At 45.3% G+C, this 20,620-nt stretch overlaps 1 protein-coding gene across 1 annotated transcript in view; it reads left to right on the top strand.

Annotated features, from left to right (window-relative positions):
* Positions 1 to 277: 277 nt before the first annotated feature.
* The window catches only part of LOC138448042 (zinc finger protein 268-like), a 194,035-nt gene continuing 173,692 nt past the window's right edge, over positions 278 to 20,620 (top strand). Inside the window, exons 1-2 of the mRNA XM_069604583.1 lie at positions 278 to 1,189; positions 10,509 to 10,635. Coding sequence (XP_069460684.1) covers positions 1,166 to 1,189; positions 10,509 to 10,635 — 151 coding nt within the window. The 5' untranslated portion in view covers positions 278 to 1,165. The remainder of the gene's footprint in view (positions 1,190 to 10,508; positions 10,636 to 20,620) is intronic.

The following is a 20,620-nucleotide window of genomic DNA, read 5'->3' as shown; positions in this document are numbered from 1 at the left end:
TGGTGCAATCAGAGCAGTGGTGCTAAGGTTTTGCACTAATGTTGTGCTTTTATTGTAAATTAGGCCAGAATAAGTAGTCAGATTGTCTTCAGTATAGCAATTGATGCAGGACGCTTCTGCCAAGCCTCTTCATTCAAGGAAGTTAGCTAAATATCGAGACACACACTTTAAACCGGAAGCAGTTACTTTTTGTATGCTGTACCTCGGAAGGACATGTGCTTCAAACGTGACTATTTTAGTCAGAATGAAGATAATGCGCATGCGCAGAGATCGGACACTGAGCGTGGGAACATGCTCGCAGAGCGCATCCATTGTCTTGCACCAATGACCAATTGTAAGAAGAGCCCGCCTCAGCCTGTATCATTTGCCTGGCAGACGCATGCCAATTAATAAGCCCGCTGTAAAGATTACTAGCTCCCCTTCTCTGAACGCACACTATGCTGAAGGAGATGACATTGCTGCGCAGTAACTCTGATTGTGTTGCCACTTTTAGGATAGAGGCGAGGTTGATGTGTGCGTGGGCTCTTTCCTATGTTTGTGCTGTTCTCTTAGGCAGCTTTGTCCTTTCTCTTGTTTCTTAGTGTGTTCCTCGGATCTTCCCCTTCAGTTATTCACACGAGGGTCAGTGCGAGCTCTGTACTTTTTGAATTTTTCTGTGTTGTTGTTAAGACACTGATCTTGCTTAGGGGGAGAGGGAGTTGTGTTTGTGTGTGTGTGTGTCTATAAATATAATTGTCTGTGTGAGTGCGTTTGGATTCTTTCCCCAGAGATTTTGTAAGGGAACTTGCTTCAGTGTTTTGTGCGTACTCTTAAAGGTATTGTGCGGTTGTTAGCTGCACCTGAATCGGCGTGAATTGCTTATAGGGACTGAGAGGCCTCCTAGTGTGTTTGAGGTCTTTCCTTTGCAGGCATATACGAACCAGCAAGTGTTTTGAGTATTAGTTATAAATGAATGTACAGTAATTATATGAAACATAGACAGTCATAATCGGGAAATCCTTCTGTATTGCTGTGAGGAAGAGGAGGTCCAGTGTGTTAGTGCTTAGCCCTCTGGTTGTTCAACCAGACGAAACGAGTTTTTTGACACAAAGCCGTGCCTCCTTTGCTGTCTCCGTTCAGTTGCTACATTTTCACCTGGATAATTACAGTACTCATCAGGAGGGAAATGACCCAGCAAGATTCAGATAAGGTGAGTAAAGTCCTGCACATGATTTGAATGCTTGTATGCTCAATGCCAAGTGCTTCCATTTCACGTGAATTATTTTATTATTATGATCATGGTATTTATTGAGCGCGTAGTGCTTTACGGAGGTATACAACAATACAGATACGCAACAGAGCGCTTTACAGAGGTCTACAACAATACAGATGCATAATGGAGCGCTTTTCGGAGGTAACAACAGAACAGATATACGGTGGGGGTAAGATACAGAGGGGCACAGAGGAGGGGTACAGCTGTACAGGGATAAGAGGGGCAGACTGCGTCTAGTGAGTCCAGTGGCACGGGGGAGTCATGATGGCCTAGGTGTCTAGGATACATCTGAACTTTAGAACTGCAATGTTCAACTAATGGGTCTGCATCACTAATCTGACCTGAAGCTGTTCCTGATATGGGAATTGAGGAAGCAGTGTTCCCTATTTAACCAGTGAATGGCCCTCAAGGTACCAAATCATTGAGTAGCTCCTCACACATTTTTCCCGCTCTTTTCTGAGCTTGCCCAATGAAGATTTTGAAAGCAATACTGAGATGGTTTCGGTCGTGGAGTTATTGCAATAACTGCTCACCTAACAATGAAGCACTTGCTAATGAAAGAATAATAGAAATAACTCCTGTTAGGTGAACACCTGCTGATCAAATGCAATCCGTCCCTAAATATTGTGACATACACTTCCAGAGTTGTATATTTCACAGAAGATTCCTTGACTTGCTCTCCACTAGAGGGACACAGGCTAAACGGGTGTAGTCTATCCTGTTTTTTTCATTTGCTTTCTTCTACTAGAATGTAAAGGATAACCAAACACAGGACTTGATGGAACCTGATATAGATCTAATTGAAAGCCAAGACTTGAGGTCACTGATGGCGCTCTCAGTCCAACGTGGTGGTACCCATGGCTTTGCTTATTTTTGTAATGCTCCCCCTTTACTTGTTTCTGACATTTTATATATTTATTCATAGATCATTTGTAAAGTGCATTTGTAATGCCCTCCCCCTTAGTGCAAAACCAGCCAGGAAAGTTTGATATGCTGCTCTAGCTTATTACTTTGTATCCACGAGTGGTTGTCCTTTCTCATGAGAACTTTACACTTTGGGGTTATGAGTAGGATTACTTTTCCTTTCTGTGATTTTCAATGAGAATTGCAAAACTAAACTTAGGGCCTGATTCACAGAAGCAATTTATAATGGTGCAATCCCACAGGCAAACTCTCTGTGAATCAGGCCCTTACTGCTCAAAAGACAGCTATTATGGCATTTGGTAAAGGATCAAAAGTGTTTGTCTTTTTCAAATCTAGCTCTTAATGAATACCCAGAGCAACTTCTTACCAGTACTTGGTTACCAACTTTACAGCAGACTTGACTGGAAATAAACATAAAGAGAGACAGGCTTGAAAGATGGCCAAGTCTATGGGGGTAGGGGATTCATTGCTTTTCTGTGGGATTTCATTGTCGCTTTTTTTTGTTTTGCTTAAACAAATTATTGGTTTTACAAAAATAAACAAATCAGAAAAGCATCACAAATCAATATAATCGTGATGAATGTATGAGGTGTAAAGCAGGTATCACTAAATGTACCTGGGTTAAACGTCCAAGCACGTTTCATCTTTCACAGTGGCAAACGCCCATTACAGTAGTGATACACTCAAACAGTATTCACCCATGCAGCCCAAATCTTTCCAAATTTATCGTGGCAGCCTCATTATTATGCCATAATGGAGCTTGAAACATTTTAATCCTTTCCAACCCATTTAATTCCTAGCTTTAACCTAGATCCTCACTGATATCGGAAGAAGGTCAGCCCAGGCCGTCTGCCGGTGTAGTGTATGCAATGGGTTCTCGTAGGTCATTTCAGACCAATATGTGGACTCTGCCTATCCCCATCCAGCCACCCATTGGCCACCGCCAGTTGTAAGGCCCAGTAATACCACTTGAGGTCCGGCGAGCCCTATCCCACCATCCCATATAGAGGTGTATAAATTACGTAAGGCTATCCTAGGCTGAGAGTTCTTCATTGGCGCTTCTTAAAGCATACAAGGCAAAACTAAAATCAATTGCTTTATGTGGGCAGAAGTTTATGGCCATGGGAATACCGTCCATTCAATTTTTAGAAAATAAGTTTTGTATAAACGTTTTGGGCTTCCTGACTTTGGCTCCTACGTCTGGAGTCCATAATGAACTGGGCCTCACCCACACTGAACATTGTTTGAAAATGAATTTGATTATTTTATTTTGGAAGAGCTGGTTAAAGAGAAGGCATTGCTTGCCCAAATAATGCTTACTTATATCTGGGAGCAAAACACATATTAACTGATCTTGCAAAAGATAGTATATGAGGAGGCTGAAAGATTTCCTACATATTGTCAAATATCTATTTGCTCAATTGTTCCAACCTCTAAAAACGTATTTTTTATTTATTTTCCATGCAATATGATATAAAAAGACACATTTTCATAGCCAAACTGTAAAAAAGTAAAAGCTTCACCAATGGATGCGACATTCCTTTTCTTAACCTCCATATATTATCCGATAATCAAGAGAGCCGAGTTATATAATGGACAAAGAAGCTTCACAATCGTCTCAAACTGGTAAGGACCACAGTTGTATCTTTCAAATTTCAGATTTCTTAGAGATCTTTTTTTATTCACGAGGCTGGGATTTAATTGCTTACTGTAAACTCTGTAATCTTCACTTGGGAGAAAGGGTCACCATGAGATTCCTTTTATCCCCTTTACCTTAAAGGAGTAGAATCCAGGATCCCTGATAACTTTTCTGCCCCACCTATATGGGAATTTGGTGGAATACTATAGCTCCAAAACTGAAGCAGTTTGGTTTTACTCAATGAATACAACTTTGATGATGAACTACAGTTTATATCAGACCTCCTTACCGTGTTCTCTCATCGTCTCTGGACCATAACTTACTCCAGGGGGACAATCTACTCTCTAACAGAATGTTGCTGTTCAGTGTGTGTGCTGCTATAAACCCATTCCTCACTGTCGCTGAAGGATTCACCAGTCCGTCCCCATTGGTAGCAGGTGCCTGCAAGCCACAGCTTGCCCTTTGAAAAGGTACAACTAGCTCAGATGTCAAGCATGCCCAGGAGCCACTTGGTATATAACCTATATGTTATTTTGTGCTTGGTTCTGTTATGGTTATTGTAATGATGAGGCAGAAACTGTGAAATGCAAGAAATTATGTTTTTATAGGTAGCCGGCGAGAGCCTGCCGGACACAGCTAGATCCTCTGTTGACTATAATTCACCTACAGCACTCTGGAGACCCTGTCATCAACCTACCATTTTCTCAATCCCACAGATTCGACCTGCACTACACAACACATTTTCCCATGCAGCCTACACACGCCTCTGCTAACACACAGAACACTACACCTCACTTGAGCAATAATATATAACCTCAGGGAAGGGTGCAGTTATTAGAGCATGCCACAGTTCTTTAATCTTCTTGGTGTTCCGTAGATCCATGTCTCTTACTCTATTTCTGATCCCTGTATATCCCATGCAGTACTTTTGGCTAATGCATCACTGATCACAGCTGCAGTAGGAACATGAGCTTCAGCCTTACCTGGCTGACCTACATGAGGTGATGACCTACATGAGTTGACTCGTATACACGCCACCACAGATGTGACTGTTCTCTACAGCTGCTTCACTCACAAGATTAGTTAGCCCATAATTTCCACTGCTTCTCTACACACATCATCACCACCACAGGCATCACCAGAGTCTGCAATTGCTGGGATCTGATACTTATTTAGCTATTGTTCGTAGCCTCAGAGAGCCTGGTTAATTTAACACTGGGAGATACTTTTCTTCAATATTCACATCATTAACCCCAGGACTTCTTCAAAGTTTGTGATTGAATATTGAATAAAATACTTGCTCGTGTGGAGTGGACGCCTTGTTGATAGGCTGAGGAATTCACCATCTGTGAGGCCTGCCTCATTGGAAATGGTAGGACTGGGGTACTCAACTTCTGAGAGCCAGACTATGCACTGTTTCTCTGTTTCTCTGAGCGTAATAATGTGCACCCTGAATTGCTCAACACCTTGTCTAGCACAGCATTGTGTTCACCTTGTTGAGATCTGAAACCAAGGATGCTGCTATGGATGGCATTACACTGATCATGCCCTTGTATAATTGGTGGATGATGCTCTGAATGACAGAAGCTGCAAATGCTAAGCCAAAGGCCTTCCTCCTGTACTAAAAACAACCGTCAGATGTGGTGAAGGTAGCACACGGGTATGAATTTGTTTGTTGCTCCACCTGTTGATGCATAGAGCAGTGAAATACTTTTCAAGGTTAATTTTCCCTCAACCCAACCAATCATAAAATTGCTTTTCAATTCCTCAAGTGTCTAAATTACATTTCCGGGTCCCTGATGTTTTTTTCCAGCTCTCTTTGATGTACTTTACTCCATAGTCTCTTCTTTCTTCATTGGCTCCCCTTCACCAAGGCCTCCGCCCCCTCTTTCGATTCTCCCGAGCCTCGGGACTCCAAGCCATCCGCCTTCTCCTCCATGGCAATAGCACATTGTTGACCTTCATACGAAAAGAGAGCCTGCAGCGAAAACCCCATGTGTTTGACCTTATGGTCCCATAACCAGGTGCTGACAACAGTCCGCTTTCTTCTCTTAATGAGGGTTGCCTGTTATAAATCCTGATATTGCATAGGACCAAGTGACCTAGCTGCCAACATGATTTACTCCTTCATCTGGAAAAAGGGAACCCTGATCAGAACATCTGGGGTGGGACTTTTGTTAAACTGAAATAAGAAATATATTTTGTGTGTTCTGCCCAGGATCATCTTGCTGTCATTGGAAAGCTTCAAAATATGTTGATAGAGCCTGTGCGTACATTATTCCAATTGCTGATCCTGGATCTCGGCGGCACCTCCATTATTCTTCTATTGTGCCAACAGGAATTGCTTTTTAGCATCTTTCCTTTTTCGAGATTAGTGTTAACATATCCTCTTCTATACTGTCCACCCTTCCCACCAGTTCAGCCTGATCGTGTGCTTGCTGACATAAAGAGCCTGATTAACAGAAGCGTTTTATAATGGTGCAAACCCATTAGAAAACGCTCTGTGAATCGGCTCCAAAAGTATTTTCAATGTCTTCCAGCCATCCTTCCATGGCTTGAACATTCTTATTGAGTTCCTTGAATGAGTTGGACATCCCTTCTGCGCTGCTCTTAATCGCTTCTTTTATTTTTTTCAATTGTAATTCTAAATCATACTTCACGGCTGAGGCATCAGAATACTCTCTCACAGGGTCTGCATGTATTTGAGCCTCTACTGTTTGTGGCTGAAGAAACATTTTACTATCCATGCTCTTTGTGTTTGTGGCAGCCTCAGACATGACATTAATCTGAATTATTCCCAGTTGTACCACTCCAGTTAACCGCAGTCAGTGCAACAAGTGACCTGATTGTACTTTAGAAGAGACTGCGGCCAATATACACATGCGGGTATGTGTGCAGAGGAATTTCTTTAGTATTAGACCCCTTTACCTCCCAGCCCGGTAAATACCCACAGACCAAGCTCAGGATTCACCCCACAAGCAACTCCATCGTGGAGACCGAAAAAGAAGAGAAGAGAAACAAAAGGAGCTTTTACACGCTGATGTGGGCGGGTGGAACATCTCCGCCTACTCTGGTCTCCGCCTGCTCCAGTCTCTGATGGAGGAGCAGGCCAGCCTGTAAAGCCACTTAGCAGAATAGGAAGCCAGCGCACATGTCTAATTGCTCAAGCTCTCTGTGAGGCTTCACCATGTCCAAAAGAAGGATCCGGGAGCAGGGCGATTTCAGAGGACCCCCAAGAGGAAGAAGTCGCTGGTAATCGGGAGGTGGACAACAAACCCGAGGGAGGACGAGCAGCATTATGTCACCATTTTAGAGTGTCTCTGGCAGCAGAGATCAGAGACATGAGCGCCACCAATGATGGGGCACCACCGGGAGCTACAAGTAACTCCACCTATGGGCCCATTCTCAAGGGAGGTGTAAGGTTGTTGTTTTTGTATTGCAATCTCTTTTTGGGGGATTTGTAAATCTTGATGCTTTCGATCACACAAAGTTCATGAGGAGCACATCCACACACTCCACCGGATGGCCACGCCTTAACACTCGTCTTCAATTTCCTTTCCAGTCCTAAGTTTTGCCCTTCAATTGCTACCAAGTAACGTTATCCAGTGCATTGGTGGATTCCCCAGGGAATGTAGAAATGTTGGAAGTGAGGGCACAGTGTCGTTCCCTGCCATGCTGGACTCGCACGTCCCACAACTCTGGAAAGGAGTTGGTTAGGTTTTAGTAATTGTGCTTATTTACTTTGCTGGAATAGTCTGCAGTGCCTCAACTATATGCAGGCAGGTGATGTGCTGTATACTGTTTCTTTATTGTGCTTGGTTGTTTTTTTCTGCAGGCATTCAATGCACATTGTACGGTTCATTACTGTGGCAGGATGTCTTATTGCTTTGTGTTACAATCACTGGCTGTTTGCCTCATGCCATACTCTGACATGACCCAGCAGCCCTGCCCTGTCTTGGCTCAGCTGACTGATCTGTTTGTTATGCATCTCTTTGTTTACTGTTGCCTGTGGAAACAGGTTTCCCGGAATCATGCATCAGATGTAATTTGTGGTACTTTAGTGAGGGGACTCAACTTCCTAGTCAGGTATTTGTTTTGATGGCTCAATGGTGTACCTTACCGCTGGGATCACCTGCTGCATTTGTCTTCTTGTAGCCTGCCAGTTGTGCCCACTTCCTTCTGCGTCCGCCCACATACGTTGTGCTAGGATGGCTACACCGTAACTTAAATGTCCAACTTGTACTCTGTTTTGGTTTGGCCCTGGTCGTGCTCAGTTCACTATTGCCAGCTCCCTCTAGGTCCGCATTACCTTGTCAGCATGTAACAAGTAATCCAGGTAATGAGGTTTATGTAGTTAGTCAGCGAGGCACCAATGATCATAGCTAGTGGATCTGACAACAGCTTACCAACCGCCCTCCAGAAACCCCTTCATCAACCTTTCACATTCTCAGTTCCACAGTTGTGTCGACCCCACGCTACATACACACTATGTTCCACATAAATACCTAAGGCTATGAAGGTGTTATTCTATGGTGCTTGATACCCTAGCTTTCCAAGTAAATTTGACATTTCTGGGGACATAGTAATTCAGGAAAGTAAAGAGTCTCCACCTATGCGGCAGGAGAAGATGACCTCTAATTTCAGATATTTGCCCAGCTAGTTCAACCAGTGGTGATGGCGAAATGAGTGATTTAGCTATAAAAGCAATCCAAGGTTTGCAACAATGGGTGGGCAATGGTAGACCAGACTTCCAATATGCTCACTGGTAGCACCCATGGGTATTTGCAAAATGGTCGATGCAGTGGCCTAGAACGCTAAAGTACTTAAAAGTTGCACTTTCCAGGGCTTGTTCAGCTTGTGACTAGCCAGATGCCTGCTAGTTTTGTTCCTGAAATCCAAGGACAGGGCTTTAGCTACAGAAAGGGGTTAATTGCCAGGAACCTGTCTGAAGTCGGGATGCTGGTTGGGGCAGCACTGATGCTGGCATCAACATCTGCCTCTATGATTATGGTTCACTACAACAACCAGGGTGATTTAGTGCATTGTTCCATCTGGGTCCAGTCCAACCAAGGTACACTACTTCCTGCTCACAGCATCCTTTGGACCATTGCACCTTTAGTCATCTGCATTTGCTGGTCCAGAGTATCCTTTACGGTTTCCACAGCTTCTACCTCTTGCCTGTGCTTTCCACACTTCCTGGTCCCATACCTGGTAAGGGAGCCCTCTGGTCCTCTCTAGACCTAATAATAGAACCATCCCCACTTTTATGTAGAATGCAAACGGGGGAAACCTTGTCCCCAGAAGTTGCATTTGGTTACATTATCCAATTTAGGATTTATAAAGCTGTTATTAGGTTAGCCAAAATCCAATAACTCTCTGATCAAATTTACCCAACATTCAAGAAGAGAAGTTTAACATTGTAAATGAATGTATCTGTCAATGCATTCCATCGACGCTATAGATTCCCAAGAACTATTTGAAGACCCTTTCTAGTTTTTTTCCAAGATTTCCAGAAGCATGAAGACATTGTTGTATGTAGACCAAATAGTCAATTAGATTAGGCCATTGATAATCCAATGCATGTTTAGAAATATTTGCAAATGTTTGGGCTAGTGGACCCCAGGGAGATGCTTCACTAGTGAAATTAGGCTCATCGCTTGATCCTGGCTCCCAAAGGATACTGCAGGCAATCAGCACAATGGTTGCCTATCTGACAAAATGTCATTACTTCACTTATTCAACCACTATTGAAGAAGCTTATCCTGAACTCGGTCTCTTCTATCTTTGGCCCCTTCTCCCTGTTAGACTTTTGCAAGATTTGAACTGGGAATGGCATCGTGTGACAGCTTTCTGATTCTGATTTTGTGGCAGTAACAAATGCCCTTGGCGAACATCGGGTTGGATTTAATCCAGCGAGAGGTACTGGGTCTGAGAGGAAGCTAGGCAAGCCTTAGACTGTAGTGGTACTGCTGTGCCAGTGCTTCTGTGTATGTCTGCCGAGTTTGACACTGTTGATCATCCTATGCTGTTACTGCAACTCATCTGCAAATCACCAGTGTTGGAATGAGAGAACTTGCGCTGGGATTAATTTCATTTTTGTCTACTGCCTGTCTACATTAAGTTTCTCAGGCCACTTTCGCCTTCAATTTATGCTCAGTGAATTGTGCAGTTCCTTTGGGCTCCTCACCTTCTCTGATTTTGTTTAATATCTACAGTTATACATTACTAAACGGACTTGATCGCATGGATTTGCATTCTATATTGAGGGAAGTTCTGCGGAAATGCCTGGATCAGCTATACAGACTCACCTTTGCATTGATTGATGAGAAAGGGAGTTTTGTTTTATAGCTTTGCTACCAATAGAAATAAAGGATGTTTAAAGTAATTATACTTTCCTGCATGTCTTTAATAGAATGAAGACTTTCTTTTAATTAGAAAAATCTGTACTAACCATGAAGTTGCCTAAAGGACAGCTGATGCAGGCCCGCTTCTTTAGTATTCACAAGTGGGTAGTATATAGTAAAATGGGTACCTACAACTATGCCCACAGCAAACAATTGGCTGTTTGTTAAACTTAGAAGAAACCGTACCATTTACTATTTACATATTTTTGTGGAAATGACGTTTTAATGTAACAACTTACATTTGTTTCTTTTTCTACAGTTGATTAGTCTGCTATGTTTTCTCTTCAAGGTACCAATGGCATTCCATGATTTCTTAGCATTTTTCTCTGAAGAGGAGTGGAAGCTTTCCCACAAATGGCAAAAGGAACTTTACAAGAATGTAATGAAGGAAATTCACAGAGCGCTGATTTCTCTGGGTATGTGGCTAATTGATTTTCTTACTTGCATTCATAGTGTTTGGTAATACTTAAGTGTACTTTATAATTTTGAAAGCATGTTCACTCCATCACTTTGAGTTACAAACAATATTAGAAATAGATGTTCTTATTCCACAATCACAGGCGCATGCTTGCTCACACTACACATACAGCAGATGTCGCTAGAGATGTTTTACTCTGCAAGATCCTTCAACTTTGGGTGATGAACTTGCTAGACTGTGTCTGCTTGGTGCATGACGTAAATGGTATCACAGCTCTACTTGTCAGTGACCTATGACACGGTTAGTGATGACATTCTGATCGGTTGCCTTTGGGATCAATACTGGCTTTCCTTTAATCTTTGCGCACCAGCCAAACATAGGCCATGGGCCCTCCTTGTCACTGCCTGATCTAGTACTGGTGTGATGTATGATGAGGTACCCTGCATGGATTTGGGGACCATCAAGGAGTTATGTCCCATCACCAGGGGAAGGAGATGTTGGCTGGGGAAGGAGTGAGAGGCTGTCCCTTTGTTCTAGGTTTAAGTAGAGAGGCATGCTGGGCGAGGGAGAGTGTTCCGGAAGAAAGAGTGCCTTCCCAGGGTTCGAAATTGAGGGGAGCATGGAGCTATTTAGTTCCTGCTTCTAACTGTTACAAGGAGCTACTTTTGGCTCCTAGGGCCAACTGGTGCCTTCCGAATATGTAAATGTGGCATTAACTTAGAGTATTTGAGAATGCTAATAAAGAAGAATTAGAACACATCTAATATACATTTAAATACAATGGATCATACGAAATGAACAAAAAGTTAAAGGAGCATCTCTGGTAGCACCTGTTTCCCCTGTGGTAGCTCCTGCTTTCTGGGTGAGGCCTGAAACCCAGGAGAAGGTTTTAGCTCCTGCTCATCGAATCTCAATTTCGAACCCTTTCTTCCTGTGTCAGGGTCTGTGTGCCTCTTCCCACTGTGTGTCTGTCCCTTAGCAGCGCCATCCCATTGGGACACTGTTCCTTGCCTTTTGCTTTGGAGGAATGGTAGCTGGACGTTGTCCGGCGCCTGTTGTCTCTCATCAACTTCCTTCCTGCTCCTGCAACTCCTCCTTCCTCTCTCTCAACACACCTTCACCACCTCTGACGGGTGTACCACCCACCTGTACCCCTCCTCTGAAAATCTTTAAGGGTGGTGACCAGCTTCACCTAGCCACAGTTAATGCTTGTTCTGCTATTAAACATTCTTTTGACATCTGCCTCCTCCTTGAAGACTTTGATCTCGATGTCCTCGTTCAATGCCAGCTCAGCCACTGCTTTTGACTCCCTTCTCCCTGACGGCTACAAGAACATCTCAAAGCCTCATCCAAGCCGCACTGGCGGTGGCATACCCTTGATATTCCCTGAGTGGGTCCCTTCTTCCCTCACACCCACTCAGCCCTATCCCTCCTTTGAAAGCCTGGTCTGCAAGCTTGGCATCTCTCCCACTTCCTCTTTGACTATTGCTACTATCTACAGGCCCCGGCCCGTATGTCCTCTTTTCTTTCAGAATGGCCCGATTTCTCCTCCTCTCTCCTGACCTTGACCTCCAATCTCCTTCTCATGGATGACTTTAACATCCACTTAGGCCCCTCAGTCACGTCCTCCACTATCGTCCGTGTCTTCTGCACCTCTCTCTCCCTTTCTATTCTCCACTCTGGCCCTACCCACTTGCTGGACACACTCTCGCTGCCTTCATCCATTCTGATCTTTTGTTCTCTACTCCAATCCCCATCCCGCTTTCCTGGTCTGACCACACTCTCCTTTTTTCCCACCTGGGGCCTCTCGGATCTCTGACCAAACCTTCCCCAGCTCTGCTAGCTTTGTTTGCAGACATCGTCCAATGAAGCGAGTGTCAGTTGCTGGTTTCGCTTCCACCTTCACCCCCCTCCAACCTTTTGACACAACTATTGACTCTTTTCTCAACAATCTAGCTCTCGCTATCACACACACTCCCTGCATTCTTGCCCCTGTCATGAGGATCCACCTATAACCTGCCTCCAAGCGTAACAATTGGTATGACTCTGATCTAGCAGCCCTGAAAGTGCAGAGCTGCTGAACGGAAGTTGCAGACCTTGAGCTCAACCAACAAAACAAAAAGAAGATGTGGGGAATGTTAACGGCAGCAGGATTCTCCCCAAAAGGATTCTCTAGACGTTCAATGACTAAAGAACCCCGTTGCCTCTGCGTTGTCTCTTCTTTACCCTGGACACCACGCTTGCAGTTCAAATAAAACATTACACTCATCATTCAAATGCATTAAATTGTATTGAAAAACATACACAATTAAGATAAAAACACACAAAATCATGTCCCGATAACTCTTCTTTGTTAACACTAATTGCCATCAGACCTAGCCATTACAAGCTGTGGTAACACCATTATGCTAAACTGTGCACCAACTCAAATTAAATGTAGCTGAAAAGAAAACAGCCAAAATTTCCCTATCTTTCATTATTACAGCTATTGCGAACTCTTAGTGGTATGACGTGTCTACAGCATGATTAAGCCGTTCACCGGACTTAAGGGAAAACCGAACAATGTCGCACACACTGCAGACCTTCAACTTAACAACATACCCTCCAATGTCAAAAGATATTGGCCCTCATTAGGACCTTGGCGGAGGACCATGGCGCTATTAGCACCATGGTCCATGGCGCTAAGCTGCCAACTCCGCCATGGGGGTTGGCGGACTTACCGCCCCATTCCGAGGTTGGCGGGGCGGTAAGACCCCAATCCCCATTTACCCTTCCCCATTCCCATTTCTGGCCCCATAGGGCATAATGGGAGTGGGGAAGCCGTTAATTACGCCACCGTAAATTACGGTGGCGTAATTAACAACAAGGTCCCTTAGCGCCATGGATTTTAACGCCTGCTAAAAGCAGGCGTTAAAATCACCATGGCGCTAAGGGAACTCGTACTCAGGCGGTAAGGGGCGCCATGGTTTACGCCGGCGTAAACCCCTTACCGTCTGGGTCCTAATGAGGCCCATTGTCTTAAGCAACAGTAGTGTACCTAAAAGCACATTTTCTTAACATTGTGACGCTGTGTTACAGCACCGGTCACGGTTCTTATCTATTACAGCATTAACCTCACAGTTCTTTTACCTTTCATTCTAGAAACGCCATTCTGCAAAGATGCAGTATTATCTTTGAATCTGGCTGCTATTAACCGTGACATTCTGTCAACAGCAATCGCGTAGGTGATTTACGCACCGCGCCGGTTGGGCGAATGGAGTGCAACTGTAAAATGAATGACAGCGAATACCCAGACCTTGAGCTCATCCTCTGACAAACTGGCCTGTCGCCATCTCCAAAGGCAATTTCTTCTCTTCATTCGCTCCACGAAGAGAGCTCACGTCCAGGCCCACGTCTCTGGAGCTTATAACAACATGGCTGACCTCGCCTCTTCCTTTGCAGGCCCACTTCACTTCACTGCTAAAGCTCAGGACAACCTGAGTTTACTCTCATTCTACCCTTCACCCTCCCCTGTTGCCTTTGGCCCCTCCTCCTCAATCATCCACGATTTCATCCATTCCTCCTATCACACCAGACAAGAGTTGTCCGCTCTATGAACGTCTCTTCCAAACGGGTCTCCCACTGTTCTTCCAGAACTATTAAGGACAATATCGCCTCTCTTGTCCCGGCACTGACGGACTTCTGCACTCAATCTCTTGTCACTGGGTCTTTCCCCTCTTCCCTCAAGCACTCTCTTGTGCGCCCCCTCCTGAAAAAGCCTTCAGCTGACTCCTTGTTTCCGGCTCACTACTGTCCCATCTCTCTCACTCCCTTCCTTGGGGAAACTCCTGGAGAAGTTGGTCTTCCCGCAACTGACCCAGTATACTGAGCTTGTTGGTTGCCTGCACGACCATCAATCTGGATTCCGAGCATCCAGAGGCATGGAAACTGCTGTGAAGAATTGTGTGCATCTCTTGACTTCAACTCACCTGCTGTTTTCATTCTACTCAATCTCTCCTCTGCTTTTAACACGGTTAACCACTCCATCCTCATAAAACGTCTCAATGATACCCTTGGTATCTCGGAGCGGGCACTGGACTGGCTGACCTCCTTCCTCACTGACGACCCTCCCAGGTTATCCTGGTTCTTTCTTTTCTCCCACTTCTATCTCCACCTGTGGCGTTCCTCAGGGCTCTAACCTTTTTAACATTTATCTCCCTCCTCTCGCTCACTTTATCTCCACTTTCTCACGACACTTCCAGTGTTATGCAGATGGCACCCAACTCTTCTCAGACTACCCTCTGCATCTCTTCTGATCTCTGTCATTCCTGACTGCTTGTCCGCTATGTACCTCCAATGACCTCTGTCTCATTGTCAGCAAGACTGAGATTCTTCCTATCAGGACTTCCCTCTTTTTTTCCCTCACTTTGGCCACCCTTAATGGGCTCTCCCCCCTCTCCTTCCTTTGAGACCAGAAAACTGGGAGTTATCTTCGACTCCTCTCTTTCATTCCTCACATCTTGGACATTGCCAAGAAGGCCCATTTCCAATTCTACCTCCTTAGGGGCATCCTCCCCACCCTCACTTTCCCCCAGAAGCGATCTGGTGCTCTTCAGGCTGGTCTACTGCAACAGCCTCTTCATTAATCTACCTTCTTCTTCTATCCGCCCCCTCCAGCTAATCCAAAATAGGGCTGTGTGATTTATCCTTGGCCTTAAGCCCAGGGACCGTATCGCGCCAGCCCTAAAATCTTTTCACTGGCTCCCGTTTGTTCCAAAGATCACATTTAAATCCCTCTGCATCATCCATAAGGCTGCGTGGGGCAGGTGACCACGCTATCTGCAACTTGCTCTCACCAAATACTCTCCTTCCTGTTCCCTCCGATCCTCTCCAACTCTGCTTGTCAATCACTTCTCCAAGCTGAGAGCGGACGATTGTACCCTCTCCTAAGCTGTCTCCCTTCTTGGAACAACCTCCCCCTTTCTCTCTGTCTTGAGCCGGATCTCTGCAATTTGTGCAAGCACCTCAAGACTTTCCTCGTTTCCTCCTCCTTCCCTCTCTCCCTCCCGTGCTAAACCCCACACTTGCTGTGATTGGCTGCCTGGCCCCTCATGTGTCCTTCTGGGTCCGGGCCTTCTGTCCGATCGCCCGCAGCATCCGCCCTCCTCCTGCACTTGTCTTCGGGCACCACACTGCCTGTGCTGCCTCACAGGCTTGCACTTATTGGATGGACTGGTGACCCCTCTTCCATCCTATGGTCACTGCCTGGCACTTACCTGTTGCCTTAGTAACCGGATCTCGCACTTGCCTGATGCCTTGTAACTACCTCCCTGGCACTTCACTCCTCTGTGAATCCTCTAGCACTTACCTCTTTCCCCTGTCCCTTCTCTCTACTGCACGATCGAAACGTTCACAAGGCCTAGTAGGACCGTTTTTCTTTCTGTATGTGGCGTATTACATTGTCTTGATGTTTCCCTTGTTCCCTCTCCATTGCCCTGTGGGCGCTTAGAAACACCATTTTCTTGATGCATAAGCGCTTTACAAATGCCCAATACAATAAATAAAATAAATAAGTAGTAGACTTTTTATCCTCCAGTGGCAGTGGCGGGTACGAGATGCGCGTCATCCCATGGTGGTTGTGTCTGTAGGTTGGTGTTGCATGGTCCACAGCCTTGATTATTTTGTTGTAGGAAGGAAGGTGTGTTGTGTTTCCTTCTCCTGTGTGTTGTGGCCCGCCAACCTGTGTGAAGGTGGGTCCTTGTGGTATGTCTAAGGAAGGGAGGTATTTTATATCTTGTCTCCCTTCCCTGTATGCCTATGTGTGTGTGTGGAGTTATGTCATAATGGAATGTCGTGCAGGTGATTGGAATGTTATGATTTCCCTGTGAGAGTTCCACCCAGAGCAATTGGAGACATGTAGCTTGGGTGGTGGGAACCAGTGGGCTCTGCTGCAGATACTTATGATCCTGTTCCTAATCTTCAGTAGTTATATCTTGAATGTAATTTGATAACTATGCATCCCAATAAAGAGCCTAAGGACTTACCATATAGCCTCCAGGATGACTTCATTTCAGTTCGCTCGCATCAGCTCAAAGGGTTAGGTTTACCATGAACCAGCACTATGTATACATTCAGAGGGATAAAGGGATTACTAAGAGCTTTTCCAGCATCCAGTTCACATGCTGGGGACACGGGGGATGTGGGTCCTTCACAGGCAGAACTAGGGAGCAGCAGGAAGGGGAGGGTGGATTCCAAGATGGTGAACATGCCAGATCCAGAAAACACAATTGAAGACCCTCACAGGGAGCCAGCCGATGGTTAGGAAACAGTGCCCATAAAACCATGATACCCCAGTCAGTCAATGAGAGTTGTTTGAGAAGGCGGTTGTGGTTGGTGGTTGGGGAGCAATAAAAGGACTGGTTGGAAGGAGTTGGAGTTGTAGAGGGTGAGTGATGTTGGGAGATAAAACAGGAGTCAATGGTGACCAGGGAACACTCAGGTGGTAGAGGAGGAGGTGGTGAATAGAGGAGGTGAAGGCGGTAGCCAGTAGAAGGGGATAACAACAGAAGGAGCAGAGGAGGTGGTGACCAGAAGTGCTAAAAGTGATAGAGAGGAGTAGTGGTGGTGGTGGTGGTAACATCATGAGGGAGGAAGGTAGTGGCAACATCAAGAATCAAGGAGGTGATAACATCAGGAGTGGTGATAACATCAAGAATCAAGGAGGAGGAGGTGGTGCCCAGAAGAGACGAATGTGGGAGGAAAAGCAGGAGGTCGTAACATCAAGGGTGAAGGAAGACGTGATGACATCAGAAGTAAAGGTGAGTAGTGAAGAGGCACGGTGGAGACCAATCCCTTGGATGGGCAGAGCACGAAGGAACGAGGAAATGGGTGAAGGCACAAGACTCTGGCGTCAGAGCATCAATGCCCCTGGATTAGAGGAATGAGGAAGAGATACTCTGCAGACAGATGTGGTGATAGATAGCTCATGGGCCTGACTCAGCTTGGCTGAGCAGCTAAGGCTCTGGTACAAGTTCGTTGAGGAAGCCTCAAGACACACCAGCAAACTTTGGGGCTATATCAGAAGTAGTCTCGAAGTGTGGAGACCGAGCTACATGCAACTACCCAGCCAACAGAAGGAGGGCTCAGGAGCCCTAATGCCTGCAGTACCACTACAGAATGTAGATACTAGCACACCCAATATAAGGGACTTGCTTATGGTTGTTGTTGGGGCCTGTTCTAAAGGTTTATTTAGGTGTAAATATTACCTTGTTTAACTGTAGCTTCTGAGTCCAGTCTGATATTATGGACGTCTACTCCACCCTTAAACAGACTCGTATGCACCACAGCCATGGCTGCACTCCCCACCCGAGCAACCCCAGGCTTCGCTTCAAGCTTCAGGTATTTCCATAGCATGCACACAGTGAACATACCTCAACGGGGACGTGTGCTTGTCGTCTGCATGAGTTTGAAGGTGGTGCTGCCAGCAGGAACCTAGGAACCCCTTGCCAAAAGTCTGGGTTGGGCATTCCATATGATGTACATTAGAGAGCCGGTATCATCAAGCACGACAATAGAGTTGTGAGCCAAGGGACCCTATTGCTGAAATAAATGGTGACAATATATCCCTGCTGATACAGAGGAGACCACTGACTTGGACAAGACCGACATGGGTGAGAAGGGGTTGAGGGAGGCACGTGGTTCAGCACTTCCTATCTTCCGGAAGAAGAGATAGAAACTCCATGGAAGGACCTTAACACAACTCCCAGTTCCGCTCCCTCATCTGAACCCATTCACTTTCAGAGAAGAGTTCTCATTGCCCAGCATAAAGCCCCTTTCATGAAGTCAGCCCTTCATGCTGCTGTCTCCCTAGAAGATGGTAGAATGGGGCCCTTGCATTATAGAAATGAGGGGATTGTTATAGCAGTAATATGAAGGGGTTGGGACAGACCAGCTATCAACTGCTAATCCCACCCCAATTGTGAAAGGCCACCCTAGACCTCTCTCACTCCCATCGCTCAGGTGCAGACCAAGGGGGTCACTAAAATGCAAGAACATGTACTTGTGCAGTTTTCTGTCCTGGGGTCCATAAGCAAATCTAGAAATATTGTCCAGTGTGCCAGAAAACCTCCCAGAATGATGTAGGTGGGTGATTCGATAACTGCTGAACCCTTATCTTGGATTTGAATGGATATCATGTGACCCCTGACCCCCTCCAAGGTAGAGAACCATTAAATCCTGGTTGTTTTTGATTACCCAGAAGCCTTTCCCATGAAGGGCAACACTGAACGTGTGTGGTTAAACGCATGATCCTGGTATCTTAGGTGGGGTTCCCAGATCAGGGAGCTTCATGTCACAAGTCATTACAAAACTAAAAAGTGACTAAAAATGGAGACCCTTCATCCCCCCATTTGCTACTCACAGACTGATGACCTAGTGGAGTGCTTCAACCAGACTTTAAAGAAATGTCTCCAAAAATTGGTATCATCGGCCACCCTGATGTAGGATAAGCTGCTTTTCTGGTCTTTGCTTACTTCCAGGAGAACCATACAAGCCTCCACAGGCTTCTCTCTTTTCCAGCGTGTTTATGGCAGAGAGCCTTGTGATGTTTTTGACATTCTGAAAGACAAATGGAAAGGAGAAAAAACCATGTAGATGCTGACTGTAGAGTTTTTCACACAGGAGCGGCTGGAAATCATCCAATACCGTGCCCAGCAACAGTTGCAGAGCAGCCAAGAGAAATAGTAGAGAATGTGTGACTGAGCTAGTTCAAGGTTTTCTTGTCTTACGATCAACCCTATAAAATGACATAGGTGTTCAGTGACCAGCACTACAAGGTTCAAAAACCAGCTTAGTATATCACATCAACTGGCTAAAGGCATGGCGCCAACCTGAAGAAGCCTCCTTGATCACCTCTCTGGTAGCTCTGGTTAATTCCCGGACACCGGCAGTCTTGCTGCATGAGGACCTCAAGTGCAACAGAAACAAGATCTACGGGCGTATTTACAGAATTTCTTCAACGTTTTCTGTGAGCAACCTCTTCGTGTCCATGGCTTTGCCCACTGGATTGAAACATGACAAGGGAAGTCTGTTCGTCTCCGACCTGGTTGCCTTCCACAAGCATGTGGAAATGCGGTACAGGAAGAATGAAGAAGATGCTGTATCTCTGTGTTATCAAGCCCTCACAGTCACTGATCATCACCAGTTGTTCTGAACTGCCAGTTGTTCCCAATGGCGGTTTTGAATCGATTTTCAGAAGATGAACGAAATCTCGAAATTCGACCCTTGCACAATTATTTTTTTAATGTTGCTAAGAATTGGCAAAACAATGAGGCTGATTGGTCCCACTAAATACATCTCCACCCTCAATCTCACAGAGGGCCATTGCGCCCCAAGGAGCAAGCAAAAACGGCCCTCATCACATCCATGGGTTTGATTAATTTTTTTTTTAACTTTATTTTATTGAGTCATATCAGCACCAACACAATCGCAGGTAGATCACAAGCAATACAACATTATAATATCAACATATATGCCATGAAGGAAGCAGTGTGTCAAGGTGGAGACGAGGAGGAGAAATCACTATCAGATAGCGTGTCACACATAGTTTCTGAACGGAGCCCAGATGTCCTTGGGACAGCTAGTCGCTGATACAGTTAATACATATTGTTCTTCACATTCATTAACCAGTGTTAGGTCTCGTAAAAAATCGTTGATACAGGGTGCATTCGTGGCTTTCCAACATTTCCGTATGGAACGTTTCGCAACGGCACAAGACACATTAAATAGACGTCTGGTGGTTTCAGCCACCTTGCCAATGTCCCCAAACAAGTACTTGAAGGGGGATGGTGATGCAGAGATTTTTTAAGGATATCTGCAACTAAGGCCCAGAAGGTAGTGATCAGAGGGCATGCCCAATACATGTGAAAGGCACGCGCATTCGGTGCACCGCATTTCAAACATTCCCCTGTGCAATCCACCACAAACTTAGCCAGTTTAGCAGGGGT

Source organism: Ambystoma mexicanum, chromosome 3q (assembly GCF_040938575.1).
Source record: "Ambystoma mexicanum isolate Mex_15411 chromosome 3q, UKY_AmexF1_1, whole genome shotgun sequence".
Taxonomy (NCBI): Eukaryota; Metazoa; Chordata; class Amphibia; order Caudata; family Ambystomatidae; genus Ambystoma; species Ambystoma mexicanum.
The sequence above is the reverse complement of the archived record's forward strand: the minus strand, read 5'-3'. Positions and strand labels throughout refer to the sequence as shown.